The sequence below is a fragment of the Mus caroli genome, chromosome 7 (genome assembly GCF_900094665.2).
Source record: "Mus caroli chromosome 7, CAROLI_EIJ_v1.1, whole genome shotgun sequence".
NCBI lineage: Eukaryota > Metazoa > Chordata > Mammalia > Rodentia > Muridae > Mus > Mus caroli.
In genome coordinates, this window is record NC_034576.1 from 47,385,731 (window position 1) to 47,404,096 (window position 18,366).

Here is an 18,366-nt window from a genome sequence, read left to right on the forward strand (position 1 = left end):
GTGGCACACGCCTTTAATCCCAGCACTCGGGAGGCAGAGGCAGGCAGATTTCTGAGTTCGAGGCCAGCCTGGTCTACAAAGTGAGTTCCAGGACAGCCCCAGGGCTATACAGAGAAACCCTGTCTCAAATCCCCCCTCCAAACAAACAAACAAAAAAACAAAGCCCAAAATAAAATAAAACAGCCATAAAAAACCCAGATTCAATTCCTAGCACCCATATGGCTGCTAACAGTCTGACTGTACTTCCAGGAGATCCAACACTCTCTCTGGCCTCCACAGGTGCTTCCTACATGCGGTGCATGTATGTTGGCAAATCACCCATACCCATAAAAATGAAAAACTAATAAATCTTTTTTTGTTTGTTTGTTTTTTTGTTTTTCAAGACAGGGTTTCTCTGTGTAGCCCTGGTTGTCCTGGAACTCACTTTGTAGACCAGGCTGGCCTCGAACTCAGAAATCCGCCTGCCTCTGCCTCCCAAGTGCTGAGATTAAAGGCGTGCGCCACCACGCCCGGCTTTAAAATTAATAAATCTTAAAACAATAATTACAACCAACCTTATGATCATGTCATAATCTAAAGCCGTGTCTCTCTCTCACACACACACTCAGAGACACGAATCTTAACGCCATGATGGTTAAGTAAAGTTATTTCTGTGAGCCAGCGTTGGTTAGCGTTCCATAAATAAGTATTCTCTTTATCACACGTTTCCCAGAGTCACTTTTCTAAGGCTCTTTGGTTCCTAGAAATAGGGAGGCCCTCAGCACCCTAGTGGGTGTAGCCAGGCGCGGTTGGTTTAGTTGCCAGCAGGTGGCGATGTAGAGCCATCTCTAACAGGGCAGGCTACTGAGTAGCCTTTTTTCACCTCCCACCTTTGGCTCCACAGCGGAGTGCACTGTCATGGGCATCCCCAGTATCTCCACCAACCTCTCCGGCTTTGGCTGCTTTATGGAGGAGCACATCGCAGATCCCTCAGCTTACGGTCAGTGCAGAGGGAGGACAGCATGGCGGGTGCTGGGCCCCATTTCAGACTTTGTTATCCTTAACAAATCCTGATTCCTGCCTCTGTAGGCATTTACATTCTGGATCGGAGGTTCCGCAGCCTGGATGATTCATGCTCACAGCTCACCTCCTTCCTGTACAGCTTCTGCCAGCAGAGCCGGCGACAGCGCATCATCCAGCGGAACCGCACAGAACGGTTGTCGGACTTGCTAGATTGGAAGTACCTGGGCCGGGTATGACTGAGTTCTTTCCTAGGCCTTCTCTGGTTCTGTAGCCTTAAAGAATGGAGATAGGGCTGGGCGTGGTGGTGCATGCTTTAATCTCAGCCCTCAGAAGGCAGAGGCAGATGGATTTCTGTGAGTTCCTGGGCAGCCTAATCTACAGAGGGAATCCAGGACAGCTAGGACTCTGTTACACAAAGAAACCCTGTCTTGAAAAACCAAAAAAGAGAGAGAAGATGGAGATAGATGGAGAAGATGGTGTGGTGGTACAGAGCTCAGGAGACAGAGGCAACCTGGATACAAAGTAAGTTCCAGGACAGCCAGAGCTACATAGAGAAACAAACAAAGAGGCTGGAGATAGATCATGGTTTCCTGCTTATTGTAGTTGTTGTCTCTTTAAGGAAGTGATGTGAGGCTGAAAAAGACAGCTCAGTGGTTCAAATCCCAGCACCCACATGGTAGCTCATAACTATTTGTAACTCCAAGATCTGACACTCTCACATAGACACACACACAGTCAAAACACCAATGCACAAAACAAACAAACAAACAAACAAAAAAGCAAGAAAGAAACTGTTGTCAGAGTTAGAGACACAGCATTGGCTGCTCTTCCAGAGGACTAGGGTTCAGTTCCCAGCACCCACATGGTGGCTCACAAACATCTGTAATTCCACTTCCAGCAGTTTTGATACCCTCTTGGCTTCTGTGGGTACCAGACATACGTATGATACCTAGAACACATGCAGATAAAACACTCATACACACATATTTAAAAAAAAATCCCAATATGATGATCCCTATGATTTTAGCACTGGAAGGTAAAGATAAGAGGATACCTGGAGGAGCTGGAGAGATGGCTCAGAGGTTAAGAGCACTGACTGTTCTTCCAGAGGTCCTGAGTTCAAATCCCAGCAACCCATGGTGGCTCACAAACATCTGTAATGAGATCTGATGCCCTCTTCTGGTGTGTCTGAAGACAGCTACAGTGTATTCATGTATTCATATATAATAAATAAATAAGTCTTTTAAAAGAAGAAAAAGAGGATACTTGGGGCCAGGCAGTGGTGGTACCTAGCACTCTGGAAGCAAATCTCTGAGTTCAAGGCCAGCCTGATCTACATAGTGAGTTCAGTGACAGGCAAGGCTACACAGAGAAGCTCTGTCTCAACAAACAAACAAACAAATAGAAAGAAAGAGCCAGGCGTGTTGGTGCACGCTTTTACTCGGGAAGCAGAGGCAGGCGGATTTCTGAGTTCAAGGCCAGCCAGGTCTACAAAGTGAGTTCCAGGACAGCTAAGGCTACACAGAGAAACCCTGTCTCGAAAAACCAAAAAAAGGAAGGAAGGAAGGAAGGAAGGAAGGAAGGAAGGAAGGAAGAAAGAAAGAAAGAAAGAAAGAAAGAAAGAAAGAAAGAAAGAAAGACTGGACAGCCAGCATCCTATTTATGGCAAGTCCCCGCCTCAATAAGCAAGGTGAAAGCCAGGTGTGGGGTTGTCTGCCTTTAATCCCAGCACTTTACAGGCATAGACTATGAGTGCAAAGCCATCCTAGTCGACATAGCAAGACCTTGTCTCAAGGAAAAAAGGAAACAGAGAGAGAGAGACAGACAGACAGAGACAGACAGACAGAGAAGCTGGAGAGATGGCTCAGTGTGTTTAGGAAGAGGTCAGGCAGCACTCACATAATCTGGCATCCCAGAAACACTTGGAATTCCAGCTGCAAAAGACTGAATGTCACCTTCTAGTCCCCACACACAGGCACATGACAGCACACATCATATGTGCATATATATAAATAAATCTTACAAAACAAAATTCAGGATGAATTGTACCTGAGAAATGACATCTGAAGTTGTCCTCTGGCCTCTGTATATAGAGGCCACATACATACACACATACATGCACATACATATGCACATACATGCATCAAAAATGAAAAGAGCAAGATGTTAGAGTGCCCACCTTCAGTCTAAGCACTTGGAGACAGAGACAGGTGGGTCACTGTGAGTTCAAGGCCTGGTCTGTGACAGCCAAGATTACATAGATCCAGTCTCAAAAACTAAAAATAAATACATAAGTGAATAAATAAATAAAAGATAAAAAAAAAAAAACTCTACAGATAGCATCTGGATAGAGTTCTCATTTGTGTGACCAAAAGAGTATTTGAGAATTCACCTGCCCTGTAGGAAGGTATGACTAGAGCATGGTCCATGCCTAGTTCACTTGGAACATTCACATTTGCATAGGAACATTTGCATAGGAGAGATAACTTTGCCCAGTGTGCTCATCTGTATAAAGGTATAGCAATTGGAGCCTGGCTCAAAGTTCAAAGCTAGCTGGGGGGGCACGTAGTAACATTCCCAACTCAAAACAGAAAATACAAGAAGGTGTGGCCAGCGGTACCCACCAGCCCAGGTTTGTCATCCAGCTACTTGGAAGGGTGAGGCAGGAAAGTCACAAGTGTTACCAAGTGAAGATTGCTGGGGACTCCAGCAGTGACAGGTGGAGAGCATGGCTCAGTGGTGGAGCAGGGGAGCTGGGCGTGCCTTAAGGTTTTAGACCCTTAACTATAATCCACCAGAGAAGTGGTTCAGTGGTAGAGACCCTGCCTCGTGTCCACCAGTAATGAGGGGTGTGTGGCAGGGCTTGTGTAGAAAAAATGTGGCTGGACAATGGTGGCCTTTAATAAATCCCAAAGCCGGGCGTGGTGGCGCACGCCTTTAATCCCAGCACTCGGGAGGCAGAGGCAGGCGGATCTCTGTGATTTTGAGGTCAGCCTGATCTACAGAGTTCTAGGACAGCCAGGGCTTACACAAAGAAACTCTCAAAAAGCAAACCAGACAAACAAACAAAAAAGTGCCTGGGGTTTATCTTCCTGAAGCCAGGTGTGTAGCCTCTGTCCTTGACGCTGTCTGCCCTCCTTGTCTAGTACTACATGTCTGCGCGCCACATGGCTCTGGCCAAGGCCTTTCCTGACCACTTCACCTATGAACCCCATGAGGTAGATGCGGTAAGTGGAGCCGGGATCAACGCTGGGCCAGGAGTGAAGGGCTGGGGCAGGCTGGTTTGGGGTTGACAGTTAGTGAACACCTCTAGGGACTTAAATGGCATCCATTCATTCTGGTTTGTGCCTGCTCTGGGTATGCAGACCCAGGGGTACCGGTACCCACGGCCAGCCTCCGTCCCGCCGTCGCCCTCACTGTCTCGACACTCCAGCCCACACCAGAGTGAGGATGAGGAAGAGCCACGGGACGGACCCCTGGGGGAAGACAGTGAGCGTTACGATGAGGAAGAGGAGGCTGCCAAGGACCGCCGCAACATCCGGGCACCTGAGTGGCCACGCAGGGCCTCCTGTTCCTCCTCCACAGGCGGCAGCAAGAGAAGTAACTCAGTGGACACTGGGCCCTCCAGCTCACTCAGCACGCCCACTGAGCCCCTGAGTCCTACCAGTTCCCTGGGTGAGGAGCGCAACTAAGCTCCCACCCCCATCCCAATCCCATTCCCTGCCTGTCCTGTGCCCCTCTCGCAGAGGGCCTATGCAGATGGGAGGGTGCCTGAACCCCACTCCAGACTCTTGAATGGGACCCCTACCCAGTGTGGTCCATAGCCTAACCTCCGTTTCAGACACTCCAGCCCTTGAGCTCCAATCTTGGAGTTCCCGCACTCCACGCCGTCGTGCCTTTCTTGGATTGCAGAATGCATTCTTTGTGCACTGATCTGGAGTCTCCAGGCTTAGACTGGGTCCCAGAGGCCAGGCATCTGCCATTGTTCTTCAATGCCAGAGGTTTTAGGACACCTGGCTTATTGGCTTCCAGGCTGTGGCTTCCTCGTTTGATCCTATAATCATACAGAGTATGCTGTGCTCAGGCCTGCCCCTGGGACCACCTCATGTTGGATTCTGTGTGGCTTCCCGACACCCGAATCAGCCAAGTTCAGAGTTAGGACATTTCCGGGATTAACATAATTGAAAATCAGCTTGCAAGGTAGCTCAGTAGCTCTGTGGGCAGATTGCTTGCCTGGCATGCCGGAAGCCCTGGGATCTAACTCCAGAACCTCATAAACCTGGTGTGGTGATAACACATCTGTAATCCCAGCACTCGGTAGGTAGAGGTAGACGGATCAAGAGTTAAAGGCCATCCTCTGCTACATAGGGAGTTCAAGGCCAAACTGGGCAACATGAGACACTGTCTCAAAAACAAAGTAAAGGTAGCAGAATGCTCACGGTCCTCCATTTCAACCCACGACTGCGATGCCAGGACATGCTGCAAGGTTGGCCTCCCTGTGTGTGTTCTGTTCATTTCTTCAAAGGAGCATGCAGAGTTGGACCAGACACCTTTCTGCCTTTTTCTGGACCAGACCTTCTTTTCCTTGGTCCGGTGTCCCCTCTAGGGAATGCCTCCATTGAGGGCAGAATGTCTGTCAACCCCACAAGTGCTCAGCCCACTGTGAAACCACTGGGTTCTGGGTCCCAGTGGCTGAATCAGGAGTCTTTTGTCACTGTGCTGCACCCTGGTCCCCTTTCCTGATACAAAACCGAGCCCACCGGCTTCTTGAAGCCCCACATGTACCTCGAGGCCTTTCTGCCTGCAAGCTTCGTCCTGCCCCCAGCTTCAGTGAATGGGCGGGCCCCTCCTCACGTGTGCTGTGTCTGGCCCAGTGCCTTTGGTTTGCATTTGGAAGGGGGAGGGCAGAAGGTGTGTGATTGGAGTGTGTCCAGAGATGAAAAAAAAAGAAAATACACCTGTATTTAAGAATGCCAACTGTGGCTGGACATAAGCTCTTGTGGTGTGGTGGGTGTCTCCCTTGCTTTCCCAGTCCTGTATTTTAGTTTTTACAGATAGGATCTTGCCTTACACCCCCCAGATGGTTCAAATTCACAGCAGTCCTACCTCAACCTCTCAAGAGCTGGCATTACCAGGAGTGCCAGCTTCCCCAGATTTTAGTTCTGCTCTTACGAGCTCCATAGTCTTCTATTCTGTGCAGATCTGGGTTACTGTTCTGAGGTCCCCGTGCTGATGTTAGGAAAGGTACATCTGAATGCTTAGATTTGAGATACAAGTGGCAAACACTGGCCCTAGTGACCTTGGGTAGATGGTGGCCAACATGGAGGACCCTTGGGAAAATCACAAATGCACAGGTCAAAGGATCCAAAGTTCAAACCTTACATGGACTAGCGTTTCTGGGGCCAGCTTGGGCAATTGGTGAGATTTAGCCTGAAGAAGTGAAAAGCCAGGGACAGATGTCCCTAAGCAGAATGTCACCGCAACACAGTGAGAAACTCGATTCCAGCCACAGGACTTTGTCCTGCTTCTTTCTCAATGTTGTTTCCCACGTGGACATCGCTGTCAGAATCCCTTTAGCAGGTTCTCCCTGCTTAGCCTCAGTGACCTGTGCATGACTCCAGTTCTTGCTCTAACCCCCAGACCCTCCCAGTATCAATCTCATGCTTTTAGGGGTGGAGTGGCCTGACCAGAAGAAACCTGTGGTTGTATTGGGTCATCTTCCTGTCCACATGACTGCTTCCCCCAGAGCAATGGCATAATACTGAACCAAGGGCCTATCATGTGGCTTCATACAACCCTTGAGTTCTTTTAACCAGTGTGAGCTGACACAGCAGTATTGTCCAGTGCTCCACCCCCACCCCACCAACTTCCCATGTTTCTAACTCCTTTGCAATGGTTTAGTTCCCATTTGGGCAATGGTCCCAAGTTTCACATCCTCATTTTGATGGGCCCAGCTCTAGTTTAGAATTCAGTTGACACCCTGGCTCCCCACCCTCGCTCAGCCAGCACCCAGGGTTCAGCTTGTTCACCTCCTGGCCTTCTATTTGTATGTTTAACCCATTTCTGAACTTGGATGTTGAAGCCTTTTCACTTCCCTGCACAGTAACATAAACCAAGGACTAGGCAAACTGCTACAGCAGACTCCTACGACCTGGATTTGCCACATGAAAAGGCAGATACTACCATAGAGAGAGAGATTGCTGTAAGTTATCACATGTGGGTTCCCACAAAAAACAGGAGTAGAGCCAACCTCTTCTTTCTCCTGCACCCCTCCCACATATATAGAAAAAACACCAGCTGCTGTCTCAAAAAGCTTTATTTTCACTTGGTCCAAGACTTGACAGAGGCTCCAGGGCGGTTACAAAGCTGCCTAGTGGCTTGAGAGGTTTATTCAGGTGGAGGTCCCAGGGCGGGCTGGTGCAGAGCAGAGGGGGGAGCCCCTTGGAAGGCACAGAGGACGTTGTACATCGTGGTGCGGAGCCTAGTGCGCACCACGATGTACAACGTCCACGGCCCTGCCACCCTACGGAGGTTGGTCAGGTGGTTGCCCATCTTCTTGATGAGTTTCACCTCCTTATCCAGGAAGTGGCTTTCCAAGAAGTCACAGAGCTGTAAAGGAAGGAGAGACATCAGAGACCCAGTTCTAAGAGACGGGTGTGAGCAGGAGTTTAAAAAAAAATTCTGCCCTCAAGGGCAGGTAGGTAGGTGTGTCCTCGAGTACTGCGTGTGGTGCTTCTGCAATCAGCACTCGGGAGGCAGGAGGGTTAAATTACTGGGAGTTGAAAGCCAACACACACAGTCAGAAGGGAAGAAATGATTAGCAAGGTACTTACATGAGGGTCTGCGCGGGCAGAACCCAGGGCATGCAGATCCAAGAGGGCCTGGTTCAGGTTCTTCTCCAGGGCCAAGGCAGCTTCCATGGCCTCCTGGGTTTTACCCCATTCATCTTGAGATGGTTTCTGCACACAAGAATATCAAGCCTAGATTACATCCTTCACCCAGTCAATATAAAACTGACTGCACAGGAAAGTGGGCACAGTGGGGAAAAACAAGGGGATGTGGTCTTTAATCCCACCACTGAGAGATTGGGAGAAAAGACAGGAGGATCTCTTGACTAGGAGGCAACCTGGTCTACATTGTGACTTCCATGCTAGCTAGGGCTACAGAGACACCACCTCTCCCCCGCCCAGCAGTCCTCATCTGTATTCTGTAATTACCCCCACTTTTCAGTTTCTGACATCCTGCTGGGTTTAGTTGCTCTACATACTCCAAGAGCCCACACAGTAGTAACTTGGCGTGACGCCCTATTGTCTACAATAGTCCTGCCACCCCTCCCTTCCAAGACGTCTACCCGGACGCCCAAACTATGGGGATGGCAAGCAAGCGCACATGCTCGGTAGTGCCCAATGCCCCCGCTTCTTACCTGCACATCCTGGAAGAGTGCACGGCCCCCGCGATCGTTCTGCAACTCGAGGAGACGCTCGGCTCCCTCGCGCTTCTCCTCGGCCAATTCGCGGAAGAAGTGGCCTACGCCCTCCAGAGCCACGTCATCCCGATCAAAAAAGAAGCCCTGCGGGAAGAAGGGTTACAAATACGAGTTAACGGAACGCGGTGGCTCGGCTCACACTGTAAATTTCAATCGCAACACTCAAGAGGCGGAGGCAGTACGTGTGAGATCTCGAGGGCAGCCCGGTCTGCCCAGCGAGTTCCAGTCAGACAAAACTACTAAGTACACAGCGCGCAGGGAGGGGGAGAGGCCGGAGCGCAGTCTCTGCCCTGGATGGAACAAAGAAGGCCCGCGCATGCGCAGGAGGGTGGGCGTGATGGATCCCCGTTCGGAAGGCAACCCCGAGCTGCTCACCAGAGAGAGGTAGGTGTAGGAGGCCCGCAGGTGCAAGTTGACCAGGCGGTTCACGGCAGCTTCCACCTCGGTGGAATAATTCTGACGAATCTGAGAGGTCATGGCTGATCCGGAGTAGGAGCTAACCGCGAAGAGACGGTGCAGACTGGTCCTAGGAGCCGAAGGCAGCAAGGAGATGGTCCCGGAGGCTGCGACTGGAGAGACTTGTAAGGCGGCTGGAAGCGAGTTCAGTGGGAATCCCCGGGTCTGTTCCGTTCAAACACTGTTGAAGCAAGACACAGATCCACGGGACCTCCAAGGCGCTGCTCTAAGTCCTGGGCGAGGAGAGCTCCTTTTATAGCATGTTGACCCTCCGGAGGGCGGGGTGCCCCAGGCCCGAGACTAACCAATCGGCGGTGGCGTGAGGCGGAGACGGAAAAGTATACTTGACCAATCCAGAGCTGAGGGGAATCTCGCTCCCCACCCACCCAGTCCCATGAGATGAAGTCACGGGACTGGAGCGCGAGGCCTTGTGAAATGGAGGCTTGGGGGAGGGGCGGTGGTCCGGATTCGGAGGCGCATCCTGGGGGAGTCGCAGGGTTCTAGGCTCTGGGTCACTGAGACCCTGGGGAGGGGAGGACTTCGAGGTCCTTTCAGGGTGTCTCACAAAAGAGAATTCTGGGGCCTGAGAACATGGATCTGGGGATGGGCTGAGTGTGGAGTGATGTCTGTAAATGCGAAGGGAACCTCCGTATGTCCAATTGCACACGATGAAGGGATATGTCACTTCATGGGGAAGTCTGGTATTCCAGAGATTCTAGAGCTCTCCTTGAGGGAATGGAAGGGATGCCCAGAAGTGTAGGGTTTTAGGTTCAGGATAGGAACTAAGGTGGTTTGCTTGTTTTTCTGTTTTCTGGAACCCTGGAGGTCCTGAAGCCTTTTGAGGGCTTGGAGTGGGCAGAGAGCCTTGGGTTACCGTGTGTGCACCTCCCTCTGGTGCTCTGGAAGGTGACATGTGGAGGCCCAGACAGGACTTTGGCGTTCTGGTCAGCCTGTCTGTCTGGGTCTGTGCCAGTGGACCTGTCTTTCTAGAAACAGACATGCATGGTGGCGCTTTGGAGAATTGCTGGGCTCCTTCCTGGAGTTTGGTCCAGAAGCCTCCTTGCAGGTTGCTCTTTTGGAATCAAAAGGCCCGAGAGTTAGGGAGAGCAAGAACTCAGGACCCAGAAACAGACAGTCAGTCTTTCGCAGAACAGTTGGGGTGTGCAAGGCCCAAGTGGACTTTTGAGGACAGGACAGGCTCATACCAGGGTCTAACCTCAGAAGCCTGAGAGGAGGGCAAAGGGAAACCAGCCCCCATCGTGAAAAGGAGCTAAAGGAAGAAACAGTAAGATGGGTCAAGGGAGCCATGCGGGGCCGGAAGAATGCACTGCTGAGGCCCTTAGTGGAAGGGGTGGCAAGGTCAGCTCTGCTGAGTCACGCTGAGCTCAGCATGGCGGTGGGGCAGGCGGCAGGCCACACCCAGGCTGACAGCCAGAAGTCCCCTGGCTAAGGGGCTTGTGGTGTTTTCCCTGAGTGTGGTCAGGCAGCTGTACGGCTCTGGAGTGGCTAGCCTACACATATCTTTCTTCTGACTTGCCGTCTGCGGTGGTCTGTTGATTGGGGGTCAGAGTTACTCATTAACCACAGTGCTCCAGAACCTGACCTTTGGCCTTCACCCCGACAGGCCTGGACAAGGCTGTAAAGGTGGAAAAAGATAAAACCCGGAAGCCACAGGGGACAAGTACACAGAAAGGAAAGAGGTACACAAATCTGAGTGGCAGAATCTCAGACTGGGGGATTGAGGGTGGAACAAAAGACCAAGTCCCCTTAAAATGGCTTCCTCTTCCCTTCTGGCACCTCTGGTAATCCAGCATCTAGGAATCTCCTCCAGTTCCGGTGGCCTCCTGGCCTCCCCCTCCCTCCTTCCCTCCCTCCATTTTATCCTTTCAGAATCAGCAGGATCTCTGGAATTCCAGGCTCCTGTCCCCAGGGCTGAAGACAGCTCTGCAGCTGCAGTGTGTACTCTTCACGGTCCCTGATTGGAGCCTCAGGGGTACGGTGGGCCTGGTGCCTGTGCTTGGGATGGCAGCTGGACGGACAAGGGACAGGGACCATACAATCCAAAGTGGACCTGAGGTTTATTGGCGCCTCCCCAGGCCACCATTCCCACCCCTCCCAATAATTACAAAAGTAAGAAAAATGCCTTTCCCCTTCCCCCATTCACCCCAGGAAAATGTCATAATTTATGAAGAAAAGACACAGTCCAAGGCAGTGGGAGGCCTCAGCCCATCTTCTTCCAGATAGTGAGCGAGGCGGTGAGGACTCCAGCCACAAAGATGGTCACGGTCTGCCATGTGGGGGTCCCGAAGTAGGAGAGGAGTCCTTCCTGAGAACAGAGAGATGGGTGTGACTTCAATACCAAATTGCAGGGGGAAGAAAGAGATTTCCCATGAAGGGATGCTAAGGCGCTCTTGGGCTTATAACCCCAGCACTCAGGAACCCTATGAAGGAGGGCTGTAAGTCTAATGCCAACCTGTGAAGTTTATTGAGACCCTCATTCAGAAAACAAAACTTAGGGCCAGCAAGATAGCTCATGCACAAAAGGACACACACACACACACATACACGCACAAAATAAATAAATGTAAAAAGTATCCCACTCAACCCATGATCCCAAAATGGGAAAACAAAACAAAATGTAAACAAAAAAAAAGCCCCAAAAACCCCTGATTAACATCTGGAAGTGGCAGCCCATAGCAGTAATCTCAGCACTTGAGAAGGTAATACTGAACTGAAGACCACATGTTTGGACTAGTATGGGCTACATAGTAACTTCCAGGCCAGGCATGTATGCATGACAGGGAGGACAAAGGCTCAGCCTGTAGGGTGCTTGCCTAGGGTGCACAGGGCCTGGGGTCTGTCTATCCATCAGCTCCTACACTGACATGTGGGAGCAGGAGCTCAGACGTTCAAGGGCATCTTCAGCTATAGAGTGAGTCTGAGGACAGCCTGAGATACAGGAGGCCACCTCACTATGTAAATAAATAAACGAGAAACACAACAAGATGGCCGTCAGAGGATCACCCAGTGCATTTGAGAGATTCCAGAAAGGAAGGGAGCAATCAAGTCAGGCCATGGAAGTCAGTGGGTACCAGAGGCACTAAGCTGGTAGATCTGAGGATACCTAGCTTAGGTCATTGTCTGAATGCCCGGGGGCACCTCTGTGCTGACCCTTAGATCTGAAAAAGTGGCTCTCAACCTTTTAGTTCATGACCCCAGAGGGGTCACGTATCAAATATTGACATTATGATTCATAACAGCAGCAAAATTACAGCTATGAAGTGGCAATGAAATAACTTTATAGGGCTGGCAAGATGGCTCAGCGGTTAAGAGCATTGATTACTCTTCCAAAAGTCCTGAGTTCAAATCCCAGCAACCACATAGTGGCTCACAACCACCCATAATGAGATTCTGGCTCCCTCTTCTGGTGTGTCTGAAGACAGCAACAGTTCCCTTATAATAATAAATATATCTTTAGGCCAGAGTGAGTAGGAGTCCTAAATTCAATTCCCAACAACCACATGAAGGCTCACAACCATCTGTACAGCTACAGTGTATTCACATACATAAAATAAATAAATAAATCTTTAAAGAAAAAAAAAAAGAAATAACTTAATGGCGAGTGAATTAAAGGGGCACAGCACCAGGAAGGTCTCAAGTATAGCTAGGCCTGAGGGGTCTCACCCAGCCACCCTGGTCTTGGATCCAGACAAGCAGCCGCTCACGGAGGAAGTCCAGTGTCCAGCCCATGATGGTTCTGATCAGCTCGGGCACTTTAGTGCACAGGGCCTGCAGGGAGTGGGAAGATGACACTTGGGGACTGAATCTTGTCCCCACTGCCCAGAGGTGATCTCAAGCCCTTGCTTTTAACCCTGTGCCTTTGCTAAGCAGTCTCTCCCCAGCAGTCTAAGGCAGCTCCGCTAATTATACACTAAAGCTTCCCTTACCTGCTCAGCGCCCTGACTCCTCAGCGCCCTCTAGGTAAAAACCAAAAGGCTCAGAGGTAAGGCTCAAGACCAGGCTGGCCTCGAACTCAGAAATCCGCCTGCCTCTGCCTCCGAAGTGCTGGGATTAAGGTGTGCGCCACCACCGCCCGGCCTGCCTAAGTCACTTCCTAGAGTGGTTTTCTGGACCAGGGAAGACCACCTCCTAGCCAACTGAGGCTCTGCTCTCCTGACTGGAACAATGCTCTCTTCCTGGCCTGCATTCCTTTTACCTCCAATACTGAAGACCCGTCAGCTCAGGCATGAAACCTCATCAAGGAGGTGGGGGATGGCGTGGAGGACAATCAAGAGTGTCCCAAGCCGGGCATGGTGGCGCACGCCTTTAATCCCAGCACTCGGGAGGCAGAGGCAGGCGGATTTCTGCGTTTGAGGCCAGCCTGGTCTACAAAGTGAGCTCCAGGACAGCCAGGGCTATACAGAGAAACCCTGTCTCGAAAAACCAAAATAGGGGCTGGTGAGATGGCTCAGTGGGTAAGAGCACCCGACTGCTCTTCCGAAGGTCCAGAGTTCAAATCCCAGCAACCACATGGTGGCTCACAACCATNCCTCTTCTGGAGTGTCTGAAGACAGCTACAGTGTATTTACATATAATCAATAAATAAATCTTTAAAAAAAAAAAAAAAAAAAAAAAAAAAAAAACCAAAAAAAAATTTAAAAAAAAAAAAAAAAAAGTGTCCCAAATGTGACAGTAGCACTACAAATAACAAGTAAAATATGCCACAGTGGCTCTGCAGCATCTTCCTGCTCCAACACACCCCACCACAGCCTGGTCTTGAACTTGTGATCCTCCTACCTCCAACTTCCAAGTGCTAGCACTGCAGGCATGTTCCAACCACCCCTAGTTCATGTGGCACTGACCCAGGGCCAGGACACATGCCAGCCAAGCACCACCTTGAAGATCTGCAGTCCCAGCGCCTCTTTGGTATTTGTGTGTATGCTGATAGGAGACAGAACCTAAGGCTTCATCCGTGCTATGCTCAGGCCCCCAAAACTCAGCTACACTACCACACCTACTGTCCTGTCCATTTCTGTCTTTGTTTTTTGTTTTTGTTTTTATTAATAAATAAATAAAAAACTAGGTCAGGGCTAGAGAGCTCAGCAGTTAAGAGCACTGACTGCTCTCCCGAAGGTCCAGAGTTCAAATCCCACAACCGAATGGTGACTCACAACCATCAGTAAGGAGATCTGCCGCCCTCTTCTGGAGTGTCTGAAGACAGCTACAATGTACTCACATAAATAAAATAAATAAATAAATCTTTTTTTTTTTTTTAAATGTAATGAAGCTGGGCGTGGTGGCGTGCCCCTTTAATCCCAGCACTTGGGAGGCAGAGGCAGGTGGATTTCTGAGTTCGAGGCCAGCCTGGTCTACAAAGTGAGTTCCAGGACAAGCCAGGGCTACACAGAGAAACCCTGTCTCGGAAAACAACAACAACAACAAACAAATAAACAAACAAAAAAACCCAAAAAACAATAAGTCTTAGTTTAGGTAGCCCAGGATAGCCCAAAACTCAGTATTTAACTGCAGCTAAACTTCAACTCCTGATACTCCTATGGCAGCTGCCCCACAAGTCCTGGAATTACAGGCATGTGCCACCAGATCAGTTTAAGACCACCTATACTGAGAAATCTTTCTAGGCTACTCTGGCTCATCTCAATAGTCTACCTTACACGTATCCACCATCAACCAGAGCGCCCTCAAGGAAGGGCTAGCTTTCGCTGTTTGGAGCAGAGTTCAGGTGCTAGAGACAGCCCACCACACATTAGGGCTGATACATTTGTGGAATGACTAAGTGAAGGTACAGGCATTTATTACACAGCCTGTTCCCTGGTCCTCACAGACCTGAGCGGGGTGCACCTCTGGGCTCGTGACCCTCCAGCTGCCTACCTTGAGCACCAGTTTGCTAGCAAAGTAGAAAAGGGCAACCACGCGGCCCCAGTTAAAGTTGCCATCAGCAAACATGTCAGCTGCCACCCGGAAGAAGACCTCTCGGGGGGAGTCCGTGTCCACGTCAGCAATCATCCTACAGGACAGGGGCAAACAGACGCTGGGTGAGATGTCGGGCCCAGTATGGGAGTTCCCACATGTTCCCCCAGACTACAGAGGACACAAGGACCAGCCCAGGCTGAAACTATGGCTAGCGGACTGGGAAGGAGATAAGACGTGCACCTAAGAAAGTGAAGAAAGTGGTACCTTGAATTGTAAATACGGGGTCCTGGGGGATGTGGACTGGGGCTTGACTGAGCAAAAGCATATTTTCCTAAATATCTACACGTGGAGGGCTGGGTCATGGCTTAGCCATGAGGGGCTGGATCCACGGCTTCATGGTCCAGCATTTGCACAGCATCCACAAGTGAGAGGCTCAAAGGTAGAGAGCTTCACCTAGCAGTCACCAGTGAGGGGCTGTGAGCACAGCCTGGTAGCAGAGCACCGCCTACTAGAACCCGCCATAACCAGCTGGAGGTATGGCCAAGCATCCACCAGCAAGAGACTGAAAGTATGGCTCAGAAGAGAAAACTTGCCTAACACCCACCAAGCAAGGGGTGTGGCTCAAGGGTAAAGGGCTGGATGTAAACAATGTAAACAAGCCCTGGATTCTATCTGAGTTGAGTGGGGGACACCTAGTCCCTTGGGAGAAGAACAACAGTGCCCAGTGCGGCAGGAGACCCCTTGACGGACCCCAGGTCCCAGGAAGCACACCTCTGCAGCTCCATATTGCTGTCCAGTTCATCTCCAATTCGCCGGAGACATTCGCTCAGCTTCTTGGTGGACGCATCCTGGGGCGGCTGCTCCAAGGTCAGCTCAGGTGTCTCCCCAGCCATCCTTCCTGCTCGATCCTGGATGAAACTACATGTGAATGGAAAGAGGGGAGAGATGCAGAATGTTGAGAACCAAGCGGTGTTCCGAAAGCCCATCCCGCCACACTAGGAGCATCGCACTCACCCCTGTAGCAAAAAGGCCCCTGTCTTCATGATCTGTTCAGAGCTGGTGGGCCCTGGGGGAGAGAGGAGGAAAGGGGTGCCTGGACTCCTGGGTCCCAGGGAGAGTCAGGGGGATGGATGGGTAGGCTCATAACCCTGAGGGGAGACAGAGCTTGGGCCCCTAGTAGTGACAAGTAGCATGGAAGGCCTGGCTACTGCTTCTGATGGACAGGGGGCGGGACCCGGCCTGCATCCCAGCTCCACAGCAAACCCAGAGAGCAGAATGCCAAAAGCAAACAGACCCCCAGCTGGGGGTGGGAGGAGGTGGCGCTGGCCTTCTGTCCCATCCCAGGCCACCAGCAGGAAGTGGCGCCAGCGACAAGCCCGGGCCTGCCCGGGGGCGCGCACGCGGATATCCGCTCTCGGGGTGCGGATGAGCCGGTGGGAATGGATCCGCGCGCCCCAGCCTGCTCCCGCCCGAGCCCAAAGCCAGAGGGGTCCTAGGGTTCTTGGACCGGGCCTAGTCCTCCGCCTCCCGCCTCACCGCCGCTCCCGAGCTGCTCCCCGGACCCGTCCATCACTGCCGCTGCCTCTCGCCGGGTGCGCCCCGGCGGCTGCGGCGCGCCACGGTCACGTGACTGATCGTGGACGTGAGGCCCTCACGTGGGTGCCCCGCAACATGGCCTCCGCCCCGCAGGACTAGTCACGTGATCACCATCGCGCGCTGCAGGGGCGGGGCCGCGGGTACTAAATGAACGCATGCGCGGATCGACCTTCACCCGACCTGATGCCCAGAGTTGGTTGGTTTTTTCCCCCCATTATTTCTTCTTCCCATAGATTCATGGTAGAGAGCACTGAGGAGGCTAAAGCAGAATTGCCGCAAGTTCAAAGCTTGCCTGGGATATGCTTGTCATCCCAGCATTGGGAGGCTGAGGCAGGACGGGAGTATTGCCTCGAGCTCAAAACCAACCTGGACTATAAGAGATTGCCCCAAACTGGGGAGGAAAATAAAAACAGTTGACCAGTGATGGTCCATACCTCTGATAGAGTGAAGCAACAAGATTGCTAAAGAGTTCGAGGCAAGTCTGGATAAAATAGTTTGAGTCCAAGCTGCACTATTAAGTAAGAATCTATCTCAAAACACAAAAACAGGCTGTACGTGGTAGCTACAACGTCTTTAATTCCAGCCTTGGGAACTACAAGCAAGCAGATGTCTGTGAAATTGAGACATCCTAGAAGCAGTCCTTCTAGGCTCCGCCCCATAGTTACCTGGCAACAGTCAGGTATGCCTAGCCTACTATATAAGGGCTGTTTGCCCCCTCCTCGCTCTCCTGCTCACTTACTCATCTTATTCTCTTACTTCCTGCCTCTTCTCTCCCTGCCCCTTTTCTCCTTCTCTCACCTTCCCCGCCTTCCAGGTGTTCCTGGCGGGCCTCTTCTCTCTCCACTACTTCTCCTCCCCTCCTTTCTCTCTCTCTCCTCCTTTCCCAACTCTACTTCCCATGCCCTAAATAAACTCTATTCCACACTACATCATCTGGTGCTACATACTACATGGCCGGTATTTCAGGAGGAAGGGATTTCTCAGTGATGGACCCTCTGAGGCACCCTTCTCACCTCACCATACCTCACTCTACCAAAACATATCCTGGTTCTATTTCTTTTTTTACAAAACACAAGTCTACATAGTAAGTGACAGGTCAATTAAGTTAGATACTGAGAGCCTTAATCAAAACAAGAAACCGGGAGGAAGATGGGAGTTGCAAAGAGACCCTGGTATTGTGGTCCATACCTGTAACCACAGAACATGGAAACCTATGAAGAATTGCTGTGAATCTGAAGCCAGCCTAGGATACCAAGCAAAAGGAAGAGGAGGAGGAGGAAGGAGAAGAGGAGGAAGAAGAAAAAAGAGTCAGATGGTGGTTGTGTATGCTTTTAATCCCAGCCCTCAGAACGCAGGAAGGTAGATCTCTGAGTTTGAGGTCAGCCTGGACTACAAAGCCAGTTCCAGGACAGCCATGGCTACTTAGAGAAACCCTGTTTTGGAAAAAAAAAAGAAGAGAAAGAAAAAAAGAGAAGGAGAAGGAGGAAGAGGAGAATAATGTGAAGTAGCAGCAGGCCAGGCCAGACACTCTGGAGTTTTCTAGCAGGAATTGTCAGTCTTCTGAGGGTGTCTGAGACCTGAGACCCAGGGGAAGTTTTGAGCAGGGGAAGGGTAGAGTTATCTGGGTGTCAGAAAGCCTCTTGGCTTGAGTCCTCTGTTGAAAAAGCTCTGAAAGCACCCAGAGTTTTTGTTTGTTATTTGAAACAGCTTCTGTGTAGCCCTGGCTGTCCTGGAACTCAGTCTGTAGACCAAACTGGCCTGGAACATAGAGAACTGCCTGCCTCTTCTGTGTGGGGATTGAGGGTGTGCACCACCACGGACAGCTCTCCTTTTTCTTTTCTTTTCTTTTCTTTTCTTTTCTTTTCTTTTCTTTTCTTTTCTTTTCTTTTCCTTTT

At 50.8% G+C, this 18,366-nt stretch overlaps 3 protein-coding genes across 4 annotated transcripts in view; 1 reads left to right on the forward strand and 2 right to left on the reverse strand.

Moving 5' to 3' along the window:
* Positions 1 to 5,995, forward strand: part of Gys1 (glycogen synthase 1) — a 19,790-nt gene extending 13,795 nt beyond the window's left edge. Inside the window, exons 13-16 of the mRNA XM_021168983.2 lie at positions 884 to 979; positions 1,069 to 1,232; positions 4,149 to 4,229; positions 4,368 to 5,995. Of these exons, the coding sequence (XP_021024642.1) occupies positions 884 to 979; positions 1,069 to 1,232; positions 4,149 to 4,229; positions 4,368 to 4,694 (668 nt within the window). The 3' untranslated portion in view covers positions 4,695 to 5,995. The remainder of the gene's footprint in view (positions 1 to 883; positions 980 to 1,068; positions 1,233 to 4,148; positions 4,230 to 4,367) is intronic.
* A 1,394-nt stretch (positions 5,996 to 7,389) lies between these two features.
* On the reverse strand, positions 7,390 to 9,197 carry Ftl (ferritin light chain). Its single transcript, XM_021166278.2, has 5 exons — positions 8,864 to 9,197; positions 8,426 to 8,572; positions 7,836 to 7,961; positions 7,495 to 7,611; positions 7,390 to 7,416 (listed from the first exon to the last, which is right to left on the reverse strand). The coding sequence occupies exons 1-5, from the start codon at positions 8,963 to 8,965 to the stop codon at positions 7,390 to 7,392; spliced, it is 519 nt and encodes a 172-aa protein (XP_021021937.1). The 5' UTR covers positions 8,966 to 9,197.
* Positions 9,198 to 11,003: 1,806 nt separating this feature from the next.
* Positions 11,004 to 16,568, reverse strand: Bax (BCL2 associated X, apoptosis regulator). Of its 2 annotated transcripts, XM_021167022.2 has the most exons (6): positions 16,412 to 16,568; positions 15,890 to 15,941; positions 15,647 to 15,793; positions 14,834 to 14,969; positions 12,629 to 12,733; positions 11,004 to 11,270 (listed from the first exon to the last, which is right to left on the reverse strand). In XM_021167022.2, exons 1-6 carry the CDS (start codon positions 16,443 to 16,445, stop codon positions 11,166 to 11,168), a joined length of 579 nt encoding a protein of 192 aa, XP_021022681.1. In that variant the 5' UTR covers positions 16,446 to 16,568; the 3' UTR covers positions 11,004 to 11,165. The 2 variants fall into 2 exon arrangements, with proteins under 2 accessions (XP_021022681.1, XP_021022682.1); XM_021167023.2 differs by lacking the exon at positions 15,890 to 15,941 and having other exon boundaries at positions 15,647 to 15,794; positions 16,411 to 16,477.
* Positions 16,569 to 18,366: the final 1,798 nt, after the last annotated feature.

Excerpts from the sequence above, each read along its gene's own strand:
- Ftl (XM_021166278.2), bottom strand. The coding sequence starts at position 8,965 with ATGACCTCTCAGATTCGTCAGAATTATTCCACCGAGGTGGAAGCTGCC. Across the intron at positions 8,573-8,863 it reads CCTACACCTACCTCTCTCTG|GGCTTCTTTTTTGATCGGGA; the intron begins GTGAGCAGCTCG and ends TTCTTCCCGCAG. Across the intron at positions 7,612-7,835 it reads CTGCCCGCGCAGACCCTCAT|CTCTGTGACTTCTTGGAAAG; the intron begins GTAAGTACCTTG and ends CTTCCTTTACAG.
- Bax (XM_021167022.2), bottom strand. The coding sequence starts at position 16,445 with ATGGACGGGTCCGGGGAGCAGCTCGGGAGCGGCG. Across the intron at positions 15,942-16,411 it reads GGAGCAGCTCGGGAGCGGCG|GGCCCACCAGCTCTGAACAG; the intron begins GTGAGGCGGGAG and ends TCTCTCCCCCAG. Across the intron at positions 12,734-14,833 it reads CTAGCAAACTGGTGCTCAAG|GCCCTGTGCACTAAAGTGCC; the intron begins GTAGGCAGCTGG and ends CACTCCCTGCAG.